At 40.6% G+C, this 14761-nt stretch overlaps 2 protein-coding genes across 2 annotated transcripts; both read left to right on the plus strand.

The window, feature by feature from the left end:
- Positions 1-8744: 8744 nt before the first annotated feature.
- On the plus strand, positions 8745-10858 carry LOC120442954 (arrestin domain-containing protein 3-like). The gene is made up of 4 exons (XM_039620330.1): positions 8745-8758; positions 8883-8973; positions 9812-10071; positions 10564-10858. Exons 2-4 carry the CDS (start codon positions 8958-8960, stop codon positions 10819-10821), a joined length of 534 nt encoding a protein of 177 aa, XP_039476264.1. The 5' UTR covers positions 8745-8758; positions 8883-8957; the 3' UTR covers positions 10822-10858.
- A 1900-nt stretch (positions 10859-12758) lies between these two features.
- Positions 12759-14020, plus strand: LOC120442982 (arrestin domain-containing protein 4-like). The gene is made up of 4 exons (XM_039620477.1): positions 12759-12881; positions 12980-13067; positions 13152-13408; positions 13870-14020. Exons 1-4 carry the CDS (start codon positions 12861-12863, stop codon positions 13999-14001), a joined length of 498 nt encoding a protein of 165 aa, XP_039476411.1. The 5' UTR covers positions 12759-12860; the 3' UTR covers positions 14002-14020.
- Positions 14021-14761: the final 741 nt, after the last annotated feature.

The raw sequence follows: 14761 nt of genomic DNA on the forward strand, positions 1-14761 counted from the left end.
GATCTCCCGCTCCCTTCTCCTATCACTCGTGAACAAGACCCCGAGATACTTAAACGCTACTTGGGGCAGGGTTTTGTCCCCGACCCGGAGTGGGCACTCCACCCTTTTCCGGCTGAGGACCATGGTCTCAGATTTGGAGGTGCTGATTCTCATTCCCACCGTTTCACACTCGGCTGCGAACCGTTCCAGGGCGAGCTGGAGGCCATCACCTGATGAAGCCAACAGGACTACATCATCTGCAAAAAGCAGAGATGAGATCCTTTGACCACCGAAGTGAAAGCCTTCTGCCACTTAGCTAGGCCTAGAAATTTTGTCCATAAAAATTATGAACAGAATCAGTGACAAAGGGCAGCCCTGGCGGAGCCCATCATCCACCAGGAACAAGTCTGACTTATTGCCGGCTATGCGGACTAAGCTCTTGCAATGGTCGTATAAGGACTGAATGGCCCGTAGCAATGGGCCAGAAACCCCATACTCCCGGAGCATCCTCCACAGGATCCTCCGAGGGACACGGTCGAATGCCTTCTACAAGTCCACAAAACACATGTAGACTGGTTGGGCAAACTCCCATGCGCCCTCGAGAGGATAAAGAGCTGGTCCAGTGTTCCACGACCAGGATGGAAACTGCATTGTTCCTCCTGTATCCGAGGTTCAACTAACAGACGGACTCTCCTCTCGAGCACCCTGGCATAGACTTTCCCAGGGAGGCTGAGGAGTGTGATTCCCCTGTAGCTGGAACACACCCTACGGTCCCCTTTCTTAAAGATGGGGACCACCACCCCGGTTTGCCAGTCCAGGGGTACTGCCCCTGATCTCCATGCAGCATTGCAGAGACATGTCAACCAAGACAGCCCTACAACATCCAGAGCCTTCAGGAACTCGGGGCAGAGCTCACCCACCCCAGGGGCTCTGCCACCAAGGAGTTGTTTAACTGCCTCAGTGACCTCGCCCCCAGGGATTGGCGGGTCATCCCCTTCATCCCCAGACTCTGCTTCCGCCACGGAAGACGTGCCAGTGGGATTGAGGAGGTCCTCAAAGTATTCCTTCCACCGCCTGACAATTTTCTCAGTCGAAGTCAGCAGCACTCCACCCGCACTATACACAGTGCAGGTAGAGCACCACTTTCCCCTCCTGAGTCGCCTGACGGTTTGCCAGAATCTCTTCGAGGCAGTCTGAAAGTTTTTTTTCATGGCCTCTCCGAACTCCTCCCACACCCGAGTTTTTGCTTCTGCCACCACCCGCACCGCATTCCGCTTGGCCTGTCGGTACCTATCAGCTGCCTCCGGAGTCACACAGGCTAGGTAGGACTCCTTCTTCAGCTTGGTGGCTCCCCTTACCTCTGGTGTCCCCCATTTGGTTCGGGGATTACCACCATGACAGGCACCAACTACCTTGCGGCCGCAGCTCAGTGCAGCGGCTTCGGCAATGGAAGTGCTGAACAGGGTTCATTCGGACTTAATACAGTGGCTTGCAAAAGTATTCGCCCCCCTTGAACTTTCCCACTTTCTTCTTGCCACTCTTCCATAAAGGCCAACTTTGTGCAGTGCACGACTAATAGTTGTCCTGTGGACAGATTCCCCCACCTGAGCTGTAGATCTCTGCAGCTCGTCCAGAGTCACCATGGATTTTTGGCTGCATTTCTGATCAGCGCTCTCCTTGTTCGGCCTGTGAGTTTAGGTGGACGGCCTTGTCTTGGTAGGTTTACAGTTGTGGCATACTCCTTCCATTTCTGAATGATGGCTTGAACAGTGCTCCGTGGGATGTTCAAGGCTTGGGAAATCTTTTTGTAGCCTAAGCCTGCTTTAAATTTCTCAATAACTTTATCCCTGACCTGTCTGGTGTGTTCTTTGGACTTCATGGTGTTGTTGCTCCCAATATTCTCTTAAGCTGTGTCCCAAAACGTCGGCTGCATCCTCCGGAGGCCGCATTTGAAGGCCGATTACGTCACAGCCAGGCGACGAAGGCTGTCCCAATTCGTCGACTCCTTCAAATGCGGCCGACAAATGCGTCCTTCATTTCCCGAATTTGAAGGATGGGTTGGGTGTGTCCTTCGTGGCCCACCATATCCCAGAATTCATAGCGGTCCAGCCAAATTTCAGCTGCCAACAATGGCGGCCGCTACTAAGTTTTAAAATTAGTCTTATTAATCTTTCTGGGTCACAAAATAAAATTTTAACATATTTTCAGGCGAGAAAGTAGCTGTGTAAATTTCAAATATCTGCTTGGTTTATCAAAACATCGCATATTTGCAAAAGTGCGCCGACGTTTTCAGAGACGTCTGTTACCCACCCGCTCGATAGCAAACCGGGGATTCAATGGTCGCTCAAGCCGGCGAGCAGCGGACTCCGGCTTCATCGTTTTCAGACCCCCGCTCTTTTCGCTACTCAGGTTAAACATGATATATAAGTCACTCGGATAACTTAAAAATGTAATTGTTTGCCTTATTTCGGTGTTTTATTTGTTCGTGAGTAAATCGGGTTGGCTGAGATCAAAGTTATTAGATTATTAGATTAAATAAAACTTTATTAATCCATCGGGTGGGTTCCTCCGGGATTTTCACACAGCTGAATAAACGTCAAAAAGAAAACTGATTAAACCGAAGTGTGAGACGGTCGAGAATTTACGCCAGTGTCCTGTTATATTTTAGATAGCAAGGAGCAGACGGCTGAGTTTATTAAACTCCACCGACACAGCGGTGACGCAAATCTGAAGGCTAGACCGTCCCATTTCACAGCCTCGCACTTCCGGCCTTCTCGGTCTTCGAAGGACCCGGCCCACGTAGACCGCGAAGGCCGGGTCCTCCGAAGGATGCAGCCGACGTTTTGGGACACAGCTTTAGACAACCTCTGAGGCCGTCACAGAGCAGCTGTATTTGTACTGACATTAGATTACACGCAGGTGCACTCTATTTAGTCATTAGCACTCATCAGGCAATGTCTATGGGCAACTGACTGCACTCAGAGGAAAGGGGGCTGAATAATTACGCACATCCCACTTTTCAGTTATTTATTTGTTAAAAATGTTTGGAATCATGTATGATTTTTGTTCCACTTCTCATGTGTACACCACTTTGTATCGGTCTTTCACGTGGAATTCCAATAAAATTGATTCATGTTTGTGGCTGTAATGTGACAAAATGTGGGAAAGTTCAAGGGGGCCGAATACTTTTGCAAGCCACTGTATCCCCAGTCTCCCTCGCAATGCTGTTGAAGCTCTGCCGGATTAATATAATCTTGCTTCCCTGTTTAGCTGTGCCTCTCTTCCTGTTTTATTTTGGTTATTATTTCTACACTCATCACATCCTGTCTGCCAGGCAGTTATACTGTAACACTTACAGTCGTTATAGCACTTAATCCAAAGCAAGGGTCGGATGCTATTCCCTTCTTATGGTCAGATGAAGGTTAAGGGATGTTTGCTGTTTTTTGTTATTTGAAAGAGTTGCTTAAAGTAGATTTTTGACTTTTTTAGTATTTAGACACAATTAAAAGCTTTCACCAATATGTCCATTAAAAATCTTGATTTGATAAAAAAAGGTGCCTAAAGTAGTTCTATGTTGCCCTCAGAAATATTCCCTTAGTAATTATGCTGTGTCACATTGCTTTCACACAATACAATATGACTGGATTGTATGCCCTATAGTCAAGACTGTTTCCAGTCAGTAACTTAACACCCATTGTCACACTGGAGATCAGTCACCAGATCAGCTAACAGCCCAGATCTATGCTGTGCTAACCTAAAATAGTTCAAGAAGGAACGCTCTGTTCCTCGAAAGAAAATACATTTCATTTTACTTTGTTGAGAACTTGTTAACTTGTTTTTTGAAATTCAGTAGTAGAAATGCACACATTAAACAAAAAGGAAAAAAAATATTTTTCTAGACAGAAAGTACATTTCAATTTAAAACTGAAAGACTTTAAGAAAACCTGACAAACTATTTCTCAAGACCACTTTAGAAATTACAAGAAAGGAACTGGTGGGTGGTTCAAGACTTTTGCACATTACTGCATGTAAACTCCAAACCAAAAGTTCATTTGAGGGGCTTTACTGCTAAAATCCTAACAAGAAATATAGAAAAGATCTGTAATGTAACTGATCACATAAATGTTGATGTGATCAGAAAAGATGAGCAGGAAGGTATGAATGTCGTGAACATGAGCGCAGCAGAGCGATATTTAAAGCTCTCTGTCGGTTCTTTATTTTACACAACGAAAGACTTTTGTTTAAAGCTGCTGAAAGTGTTTGAACACAATTGTCACGCTTTGTTCATTTGTTTGCGAAAAGTGTTTTTTCTGCAGAGATTACGTTTCCTGTAGTCATCCTGCCAGCCTTCCAGGCCTATCCTGCAGTGCCACCACACTATCCCGCTGCGGCTGCTGCTAGCCCTTTTGGATTCAATCCAAACCCAAAACCCTCCAGTGTGGGGTTTTGAGCCACAGCAACCAATAGCAGCTCCCCAACCGTCAGATCCCCCTCCTCCTTATGGAGCATATGCAATGTACCCTCCGTTGCCAGATTTTGTGAATAAATACTAGCAACAGGTCTGACCAGATGCTTTGCCAGGAAATGGTGTGAAAACACCGAGAAGCATACTGTGGTCATTAAGAGCCACTCTAGTGTTCGCCAAGCACTTCTGTGGCTATAGCCTATACCAAATCCCTATAGTGTGTGTTTAACTGCCTCATATACGAGTATCCGCTCCTGATTGTTTCTTTTTTTTATTTTTTATTAAAAACTTCATATCTTAAGTGCCTACGTGTTCCAGAAAGATGACTCTGAATAAAAGCAGAAAATGTATAACAGTACTTATAATGGAACTGTGGTCAGTATTAGGACCCTACATTCTGTTTCTTTTAAATACTTCATTAACAACCGGAGTCGTCCCTGAATGTTTTAAATCTGCTGTGGTAGTGCCAATCTTGAAAAAGCCTGGACTGGATGTTGACTTAGTTGCAAACTACAGACCCATCTCACATTTTTCTTTTTTGTCTAAGGTCTTTGAAAAAGTTGTTTTTAAGCAGCTCACTGAGCATCTTTCAACAAACAATCTGTTTGAACCATTTCAGTCCGCTTTTAGACCAAATCACTCCACAGAAACAGCTTTAATCAAAGTGGCAAACGGTCTGTTGGTAAATGCAGAAAGTGATCGCACTTCAGTTTTAGTACTACTAGATCTAAGTGCTACATTTGACACTGTGGATCACTGTATTTTATCGGATAGGCTTGAACATTTTATTGGAGTTACAGGAAATGTTTTATCATGGCTGAGATCTTACCTGTCTGGGAGATCTCAGACTGTTAGTTTTAAAAATGATCTTTCCGAGACCTGTGGAGTGGGGCATGGGGTGCCTCAGGGCTCTGTACTTGGCCCATTGCTGTTTTCCCTGTATCTGCTGCTTCTTGGTGTTCTTTTACGTTCTTTTAATGTAACTTTTCATTGTTACGCTGACAACCTGCACCTTTACGTTCTTTTAACCATTGAAAATTGTGCTGAAATGTCTAAATTAGAATCGTGTCTATCTGCAATTAGGGGCTGGTAATCAGATAACTTCCTGCTTCTTAATACTGATAAGATAGAGTTGATGGTCACTGGACCACAAAACTTTCCATACATGTCCCAAAATTTAATCTTGAAAATTGAAGGTAAAAAACTTGGGCGTGTGGTTCGACACAGTGCTCTCCTTCGAGTCTCATGTAAGAGAGACAATAAAGACCACCTTTTATTATTTAAGGAACATAGCCAAAATCAGACAAGTTTTATCAAGCAAGACTGCAGAGGTTCTTCTCCATGCATTTGTGTCTTCACGTATCGTCTTGATGCATTCTCAATCATCCAGGAAAGCGCGGAGTCAAGGAGGCCATTTACGTGAAAAGGGAAAGACCATCTCTGAATCGAGGAGGGGGCCCAAGGGTACATCTTTCGCCATCTTACAACGCTGTGATTGCAGCCATTCCCCAACTCTCTGTGGTACTCATGGGCATTGATCAGTGTTCTTTGATCAGTGGGTTTTGGTCAGTGATTGTTAATCAATGGTCATGGGAATTTGCATAATTATGATTAAGGAACTGACCTCACAGCCCATTGTTCCTTCAGTGGGCTGGTTTCAGTCATTATGCAAATGTACTGTTTTTATAAGGTTTGGGGAAACCTGCAGTCAGCTGAGACTGAAGAAGTCACTTGGATGAGTGACGAAACGTTTCTCCCACAAAACGCTACGTCCAGATGAACAGATTCAACTTTTGGAGATCTTCACGTATCGATTATTGTAACGATCTCTTTCCTGGGTTACCAAAGAAAAGTTTTAGAGGTTTACAGATGGTGCAAAATGCAGCGGCTCGCATTTTAACTAAAACTGGAAAATTCGAGCGCATTACCCCTGTACTGAAATCCCTTCATTGGCTGTCTTGTCAGGTTCGAGCAGATTTTAAGGTCCTGCTGCTCACCTACAAAGCTTTAAATAGATTGGCACCTTCATACCTCTCTGATCTTTTGCACCTTTATGTTCCATCCCATGCTCTCCGATCCCAGGATTCTGGCCTTTTAAAAGTTCCTAGAGCAAGAAAAAAGACTATTGGAGAGTGTGCTTTTTCTTTTCGTGCACCATTTTTGTGGAACAACCTCCCTCAAGATATTAGGCAGGCATGCTCTGTGGAGGTTTTTAAAGCTAAGTTGAAGACCCACTTGTTCACCCTATCCTACATGTCTTAATTCTATGCCGTTTTTTTTATTTTATTTTTTTATCATTTCAAACTTTTATTATGTTTTTAACTTGTATTGCTATGTATCGCTTTTATTTTTTTCATCTCTTTATTTTCAAATAGCTGTACAGCACTTTGTTTAAAAGCGCTTTGTAAATAAAGTTGTTATTATTGTTATTATTATTATTACTTGTTCCTGTGATAAATGCAATGCTGTTTGACTGGTTTGTTTTCCTCCTAAAAGCCTTTCTGAAAAGTAAGGGGTAAAGTATTTTCCATTCACTGGTTAACAGCATTACAATATCAAGCCTGCAGCCATGCACTTTTTTTTTTTTTTTTTTTTTTGGGTGTCGGCGGGTATATCTTTGAAATATAGCTTTGTATGATAATAAACTTTTTTAACGAAATAAACCTCTTTAGGGTGGTCTTTGGATTTTTGTAATTTTTTTATGATATACCACAAAACATAACTCGACATCTTTTACTTTGAGTTAATTGCTTTCAATTCATGGTCCCATCAAAATATTGACTCCAACATTTTTTTCCTGGTATTTTTTAGGTTTTGCCAGTGTTTCCAGATTAATTTGGACTATTAAGACTGTTGAAAATTTCTCGTAAGATAGGTCATTAACACAAACTTACTTAGAACGTGTTTCCCCAGGAAAAGTTGATACCGTTCATATAATATTATTTCTAAACCTAATGTGAATATTATAGTGTTGTTAGTAATACTTTTACTGTTTTATTTAATAGTAATGTCCTCCAAACAAGAATTTGTTAATCCTTTTCGGGGAACTTCCCCCAACTTTTTGCTATCAAAATATGTGAAAACTTATCTCCCAAGCCTTGGTAATCAGGGGGCGTGAGAACAGCAGCATGCTTTCCCCCCCAAAAGTCCCTTTTGTCATCTCTCTGAAAAACAGGGTCTATGGTTAAGATTACTTCTCATCACTTCTGCTTAGGAGTTCAAAGGGTTAAACATCATGGCATGTACTCTGCATCAAGTGGAAAATTTACTGTAGGTGTGGCGAAATATATCATGTGATGCACTTAGTAAGCCAGCATGTGACAGTCACACCTACAATTAAAAATTAATAAAGGAAACAAGGTAGTATTTTTCCCTGCCCCAATATGTGGTTGTGAAGAGAGCATGCTGGTTATCCAGAGAGTGTGTGTGCTTTGACTGTCTCGAATCAGTCATAATGTAATCTCATGTTAAACCCGTTAAGTTTCCATAGCTGAAAACCTTTTAGTGGCACTGCTTTGGGCGAGTGTATGATACAAGAAAAACGGGTTTCACGACATTTTCATACTTGAAAGGAGATATAACTGGCAGAGAGCGGCTGTGCTGGGCACAACTGGCCTGAATTTTCTCTTGGTTTTTGCAACAGATTTTTTTTATCCCACTTTTTGCCATCTGAAAATGACCATTACAAGATTCTCAATCGAATACGATGCCATCAACAGCAAAAACACCTTCACGAATGGAGATATCATTAATGGAAGAATTATTGTGGAGGTGTCTGGTGAAACCAAAATCCAATCGCTGATTTTTAGAGGACAAGGAAGAGCGAAGGTATGCTGGACTGAGAATTACGGAGAGGGTGATTACCGCCATTACTGGGCTACTGAGACATATTATGACATCAAACAACATGTCTTGAGAAAATCAAGAAACGATGGTGATGTATTGAATTAACACAGTTGCTGACATGTGATACACTGTTCCTTGTTTAACACACTGTTCAAAACAACACCTACTTCTTTTCCAGGCACTGAAGTCATTGAAAAAGGAATGCACGTGTTTCCTTTTTCGTTCAGGATTCCTGATGGGTACCTCTTCTTTTCCTCATCTGATGTTTAGATTTCCATTATGCTTCTTTGTGTGTCATTTGAATGTTTTTGTATTGTATTTTACAGAATACTGCCATCAACCTATAAAGGAGCCCATGGAAAAATTGTTCATAAGGTGAAAGCAGAGCTCACACAATCAATTACAAGAAAAACTAAGGCCCACTTCACTTTTGTGTCCAAGGCAGACTTGGGTATTCCTGGACTTCTGGTAAGAAATCATTAATCCTAAAAAAAAAAAAAAAGAGCAACAATTAAATTTCATAATTGATAGTGTTCAGCAGAAGAGATCATTACCTTTAAGCACTTTTATAACGTGGGGGTCTGCTTTTTAGGAACCTCAGTATACTTGTAAGGATAAATCTGTTTTGGGCTCTGGAAAGGTTTCAGTAGATGTCCATACCACTCAGATGGGATACATGCAAGGTAATTATCTTTACTTGGCTTACTGCCTTTCAGTATTCAGTTTCTGTCCTCTCCCTTATTTTTATTTTTTATTTTTTGGAAAGTGACTATAAGTTTGGTTGAGTCAAGAGCTTTTTACTCCTTAGACTCCTTCCCTTTGGAAACATCATTTAAAAGTACTGCTTCATCCCAGCTCCCAGCTACTTAAAGTGCTTGTAAACAGGAAACCAGTGTGCATGATTCAGTGAGGGGTGTTTCTGTGGAACTGATCCTTTGATTATTGAAAACAACTTAAAGCTGATTAAGTACTAAGTTAAAAGTTGTTGTTGTTGTTGTTGTTTTAGCTTGTTCTGTTTTGTTTTTATGAGTAGGAACTGAGCTGTATGTAACTATATGATGCTGACATGCTGTTTTTGGCAACAGTGGAATAGCTACATTTGGCCAGCTAAGTTATCAACCACTGTACACTAGACTTACAAGGAAGGTAAAGACAAAAAGTTGATGATGTATTGTTTTAATAATCATTTAAGATAGAAAAAAGGTTGCATTTGGCGCCTTTTGTGCCAGGAACATTAAGTCATTAAGTCAAACATTGTGTCATACGAATTTGGATGAAAATGGCATAATGGCTGTGTTACACTGAGATGGATTTTGTTTTATGTAGTTTTATGTTGTTGCTTTTTTGGGAGGATGACTCTTGATGGTATTTTCCCAGGTAAATTGGCCTCTGGATCACCCGACTTTAGCCAACTGCATAAATGCATCCTGAACTCCTGTAGAGAGATATTATATAGATGTAAGGAAATGTCTTTCTGTGCTTGGCAGTGATTTATACAGGATAACTTTCTGTACTTTACAGGCGAAGCTCTCGTGGTCACAGTTGAAATCAACAACAACTCGAGTCGCACAGTGAAGCCCAAATTCAAACTGTATCAGAAACACAGTTTCTTCGCCCAGGGCAACAGGACAGTTTACACACACGGCATCCTTAAGGATAAGGCTGAGGCTGTTGAAGCATCTTCTGGCAGAAAAACTGTGACCAAGGTGATCACCATCCCTAGAGACCTACCCCCCTCCATCTTGAACAGCCACATCATCAACCTGGAGTACATGCTGAAGGTAAACAACTTGTAGAGCTTTCCTTTTGTTTGTGTACTTGAGTACTGTTTAAGTAATATAACTAATGGTAGGAAGCTTGGATGGCTTGTCTTTGTTTTATTTTGGTTGTTTTATTTGGGCTGCTAGTTGGTAAGTGGCACCTCTTTTCTGTCACAGGTAACTGTAACAAATAATTTTTTGAAAACTGCTTTTCTTCTCTTTAACGTTGACAAAAGGAAATACAAAAAAGGATGTAAGTACTCAAAGGAACTAAAGTACTTCCATATAAAGGAAGAAAAGCACTCATTAAGAGGCAAGCGCAAACACTAATGGAAAAAAACAAAGAGTGAGAAGCTTGGATTAAAGCACGGGAGCCCTCTAGTGACAAAACAGGGCAACAACAAAGGCCTGCTGATATAAATACTTCCTAATCATGCGAATCAACATCTACATTCACTGAAACAAACCAACAAAGCTAAACAATACTGTTCGTGTGTTCTTTTGTTTCCACAGGTCCAACTGAAAATCAAATGTTCCATTGATCCAAAGCTCAAACTTCCTATAGTTATCATGCCTGCAGTTGTGAAACAACCACATGCTTCTGCTGGCATTGGATTTGACACTTTTAGGAACCCAGAAAATCCAGCCTGGGGAACTGCACCCCAGCAAACACCACCCCAGTGTGGAGATCTTCCACCTCCCTATGGAGCACATGCGACGTACCCCACTATCACTCTCAATGATGATGGCATTGAGATGTTTACTTTTTGAACTGTGTGGATCAAAGTGTAGGGAGTACCTTCTAACAGACCCATTAAGATACATTATATTTTCAGTGAGGAGCTTGTTTCAACAGCAGAAAAGACCCCACTATTTCAGACAGTCCTTGGGACCCTCATGGTTCAAAAAGTATTTTGACCAGAGTTACAGTCTTGGAAAATTATGTATGATTAGAAGTGAAACCATTTACCTGTCTGTGGAGAATTCGCCCACATTTCAACTGATCTAACGTAATCTACTGTCTCTGTGTTTAGTCTGTGTAGATTATCTCCCTACTAAAACCGCAGTTAGTATTAAAATAAAACCCACAAAACACTTAAAGATTTAAAACTCTTTTACCTGGTATGTCACTCACTCGCTGACACACACACACACACACACACACACACTGAAAATATTCCGTTTTTTCATTTGAGATTCTTGAGTTTAGACATTTAAAATAGATATTCCAAGTCTTCCTGTGATTTAAAGAATATGAACATTCAATATTAATTCAGATGTGTGCTAGTTTCTTTTGTCATTAGACAGTTTTTCTTATGTACATTTTCAAGATGTTGAGCTAGTTTTCAAGTTCTTCTGTGTGAATTTCAGTTCTGCATTTTGGCTGTCAGGTGAATGATTCAGTGTATTTCAGCACTTTTTAACTAAACTGATTCACACAAAGTTGTGCTAAAACCTTTAATTATTCATTTTTTAAGTTTTATTGCTTAAACACTGTATATCAAATGCAGTATGACACACTAAACAAGTTGGATTGGTCTCTGTTTTTAGACTTTCACTCTCTAACACCTAATTCAAAACAAAGTTTCCATCTTATGTACCTTTTATGGTTAGGATAAGATTAAATTAATTTTATTGTGACATTTTTTCAGTATTCAAACACATTCAAAATCTTTCACTTTTAACATCATATTAGAACATTAAAAACAACAGTCGTTTGATAAAAATCAACACAAAAGTGACATCATGTTGCCCTCAAAAATCTGTTGTTTGAATTTTCTACACCAATTTTTCATCACTTAGCTTGATCATTAAGTAATACAATACGATACCATTACCAGTGACACAGGAGACATTCATTTAGCTTGCAAGGCTTCTGGCTAGAGTTACCTTTGTGAAAGCAACACCTGCAGGCTTGATCACATGATACTGTGTGACGCAGATACAGCTTCTGACGAAGGTCCACTGCCCCACTGAATACGCCTGCCTTACTGGCATCCTTATTCGTCAAAGAAAGACTCCATCTCAGCGGATCAAGTCAAACCTGCTTGCAGTAAATTGTTGGGATTTAATTTCAACTAAAAGAGGATTCTCTCACTTTCACTCCATAAGAAGACCGTTTGATATATCCTTCTAATGACCGTCAAGCATCTCTTTGTGGAATTCAACAAGGTGAACGAACAAGGCACCTTCTCCTCCGGGGACATCCTCTCTGGAAATGTGATAGTGGTGACCAGCAAGGAAATCAAAGTGCAGTGTTTTTTGGTCAAAGCCAAAGGGAAGGCTAAGGTAACTTGGCATGAAAAAGAAGGAGATGATATTGTGGCCCACAGCAACAAGAAGAAATACTTTTATTTTGAACACATTATTCTTCAAGATAAAAAGGGAGATGGTTAGTATTGTCCCAGTAAAGTTTCTGAGCTGATAGATATATAATTGCTGTTATAAATACTGACGAACATGCAGGTAACATCAAGTGTTTCTTTTTCTAAGGTTCAGTAATCATCAGCCCTGGGAGGAATGTGTATTCATTCAACTTTGTAATTCCAGATGTGTATGTGTTCCCCTCTAACATGATCTCTTTATAATAAATCCATATAATGTAAACACTTTCTTTCCATCTGTTGGAATAAAATCATTTCCCTCTGGGGTATTTCAGAGACATGCCTTCATCTTATGAAGGGAAATGGGGCAGGATCACATACAGTTTGCGAGCACAGCTTACTCAGTCGATTTGGCTCGTACACAAAACCAAGACTGAGTTTCCTTTTCGGACCAAGTCTGAGTTCCCCTTTGCCTCCAAATCAGAAATGATTATCACTGGACTTCAGGTAAAAAAAAACAACAACTTTTTTTTTGACTGAGCTTAACTTCAGCTCTCCTAAATGTGTAATGATTTCTTTGCCTTTTTTTTTTTTTATTATACTAGGAGCAACAACTTGCAACTAGGATTTCATTTTATGGCTCTGGAAAGGTGACTATGAATGTTACCTCAGAAAAAATGGGATTAAAGCAAGGTAAACTTATGTCTCACAGAATATATTTTTTTAATTTTGTTAACTGAGACATAAATAATGTGGGTTTTTTCTAAACATACACAGGTGAGGCAATGAGAGTCTCTGTGGAAGTGCTCAATGATTCAGCACATGCGGTAATACCCAAATTCTACCTGTGTGAGAAGCAGACCTTTGTTGCTCAGTCAAAGAGAAAAGTGCACACAAATGACATCCTGTTTGGGACAGGAGAGCCTGTTCCGGCTGAAACCAGTCAGACCACCACCAAAGTTCTTAGTATCCCTCCGCAGCTCCCTCCTACCTTCTTCAACTGCTGCATGATGAAGCTGGAGTACAGACTCAAGGTACAGACTGTGCTTAAAGACACAGAATAATGATATGGCCTTACACCAGGTTACATAATAACAATACCTTATTTTAGGATGAAACAGTGTAACATTGAGACAATAAGTCAAATGAGATCTGAGGTTTTTTGAGATACATTTGCACGGTGATAACAGCACCGCACAGTGGCTGCATGCTGGGGACAGGAAGTGTGAGAGGGAGGAAAGGGGAGATTTCCTCATGGCTTGTCCATACACTGATGAGACCACATGAAGCGTCACATAGCAGTCCAACCTGTTCCATGCCATCCGCTCGAACAGATTTAAGCCAGTGCTTTCAGTAAACACTGGTCCTGTGGTGGAGACACAGAGTGCACTATACAATCAAGTCTGCAGAAGAAGTAGATTTTGATTAAAGGCAAAATAAGAAACAACTTTAAAAGAATGTAAGTAATCAAAGTATTTTTATTTTATTTGTACAGGTTACCCTTGATGTCCCTCTGTCAAGAGAGCCTGTAATCAAACTCCCTCTGGTCATCCTGCTGGGTTTACCAAAACCACATGAGAAAAAGACGAAAAAGGGATCCATCTGGTTTAGAAAGCTTCCTGGTTAGAAGGATGTGTTAGATCACCAGGAAGTGGCTTGCATGTTCTTTGAAATGAATATCAGGACTGAAAATAAAAACATGAGTAACTCTGCTCCTCAACACTGTGTTTAAATAAGTGGATGTTTGAACTACCTCAAGGGGGCAACTTCCCAAATGTCCACTAGGTGGAGATGTGGGCCACATCAGTTGATCAATTTGAGGCTTTTTCACATTTTTCTCTACAAAAATCTAAACGAGAGAGTGTGTATTCTTCAACACTGTATCCCACAACCAAAGAAAGTAATGCAGGTATCAAACCATAAGAGGCTGATCAATCTTACACATTTCACAACTTAATGCCTTTAAAACCACACTCAAATGTCAAAAACTCAATACACCCCTGTGCACTTTTATATTCATTACTGATGAACAGTGTAACTGAACCTTCACCAGAGGCCAAAAATGTTTAGTGACTGAAATAAGAGTGCCTTTGTTCCATGGTTGTAGTTAAGATTTCCTGGATTTGGGTTTTAATATTTCCTCCTGTCCTACTGAACAGCACCTGTCAGATCACGCATCAGCACCAGGAACTACTTCCTCTAGAATTAATCAGATTATTTGCTTGAAGGAAAAATATGACTAGCAAAATCTAAAATAAATAAATACATAAAATAATAATCACAAGATAGATTTAAAAATCTAGATGAAAATTTTAAAAATACTTAATTTAAAATCTATTTTATTAATAACTGCATTTATTTTGATGAAAAAACTCATTCTTGGAAAA

The sequence above is a fragment of the Oreochromis aureus genome, linkage group 12, assembly GCF_013358895.1.
Source record: "Oreochromis aureus strain Israel breed Guangdong linkage group 12, ZZ_aureus, whole genome shotgun sequence".
NCBI lineage: Eukaryota > Metazoa > Chordata > Actinopteri > Cichliformes > Cichlidae > Oreochromis > Oreochromis aureus.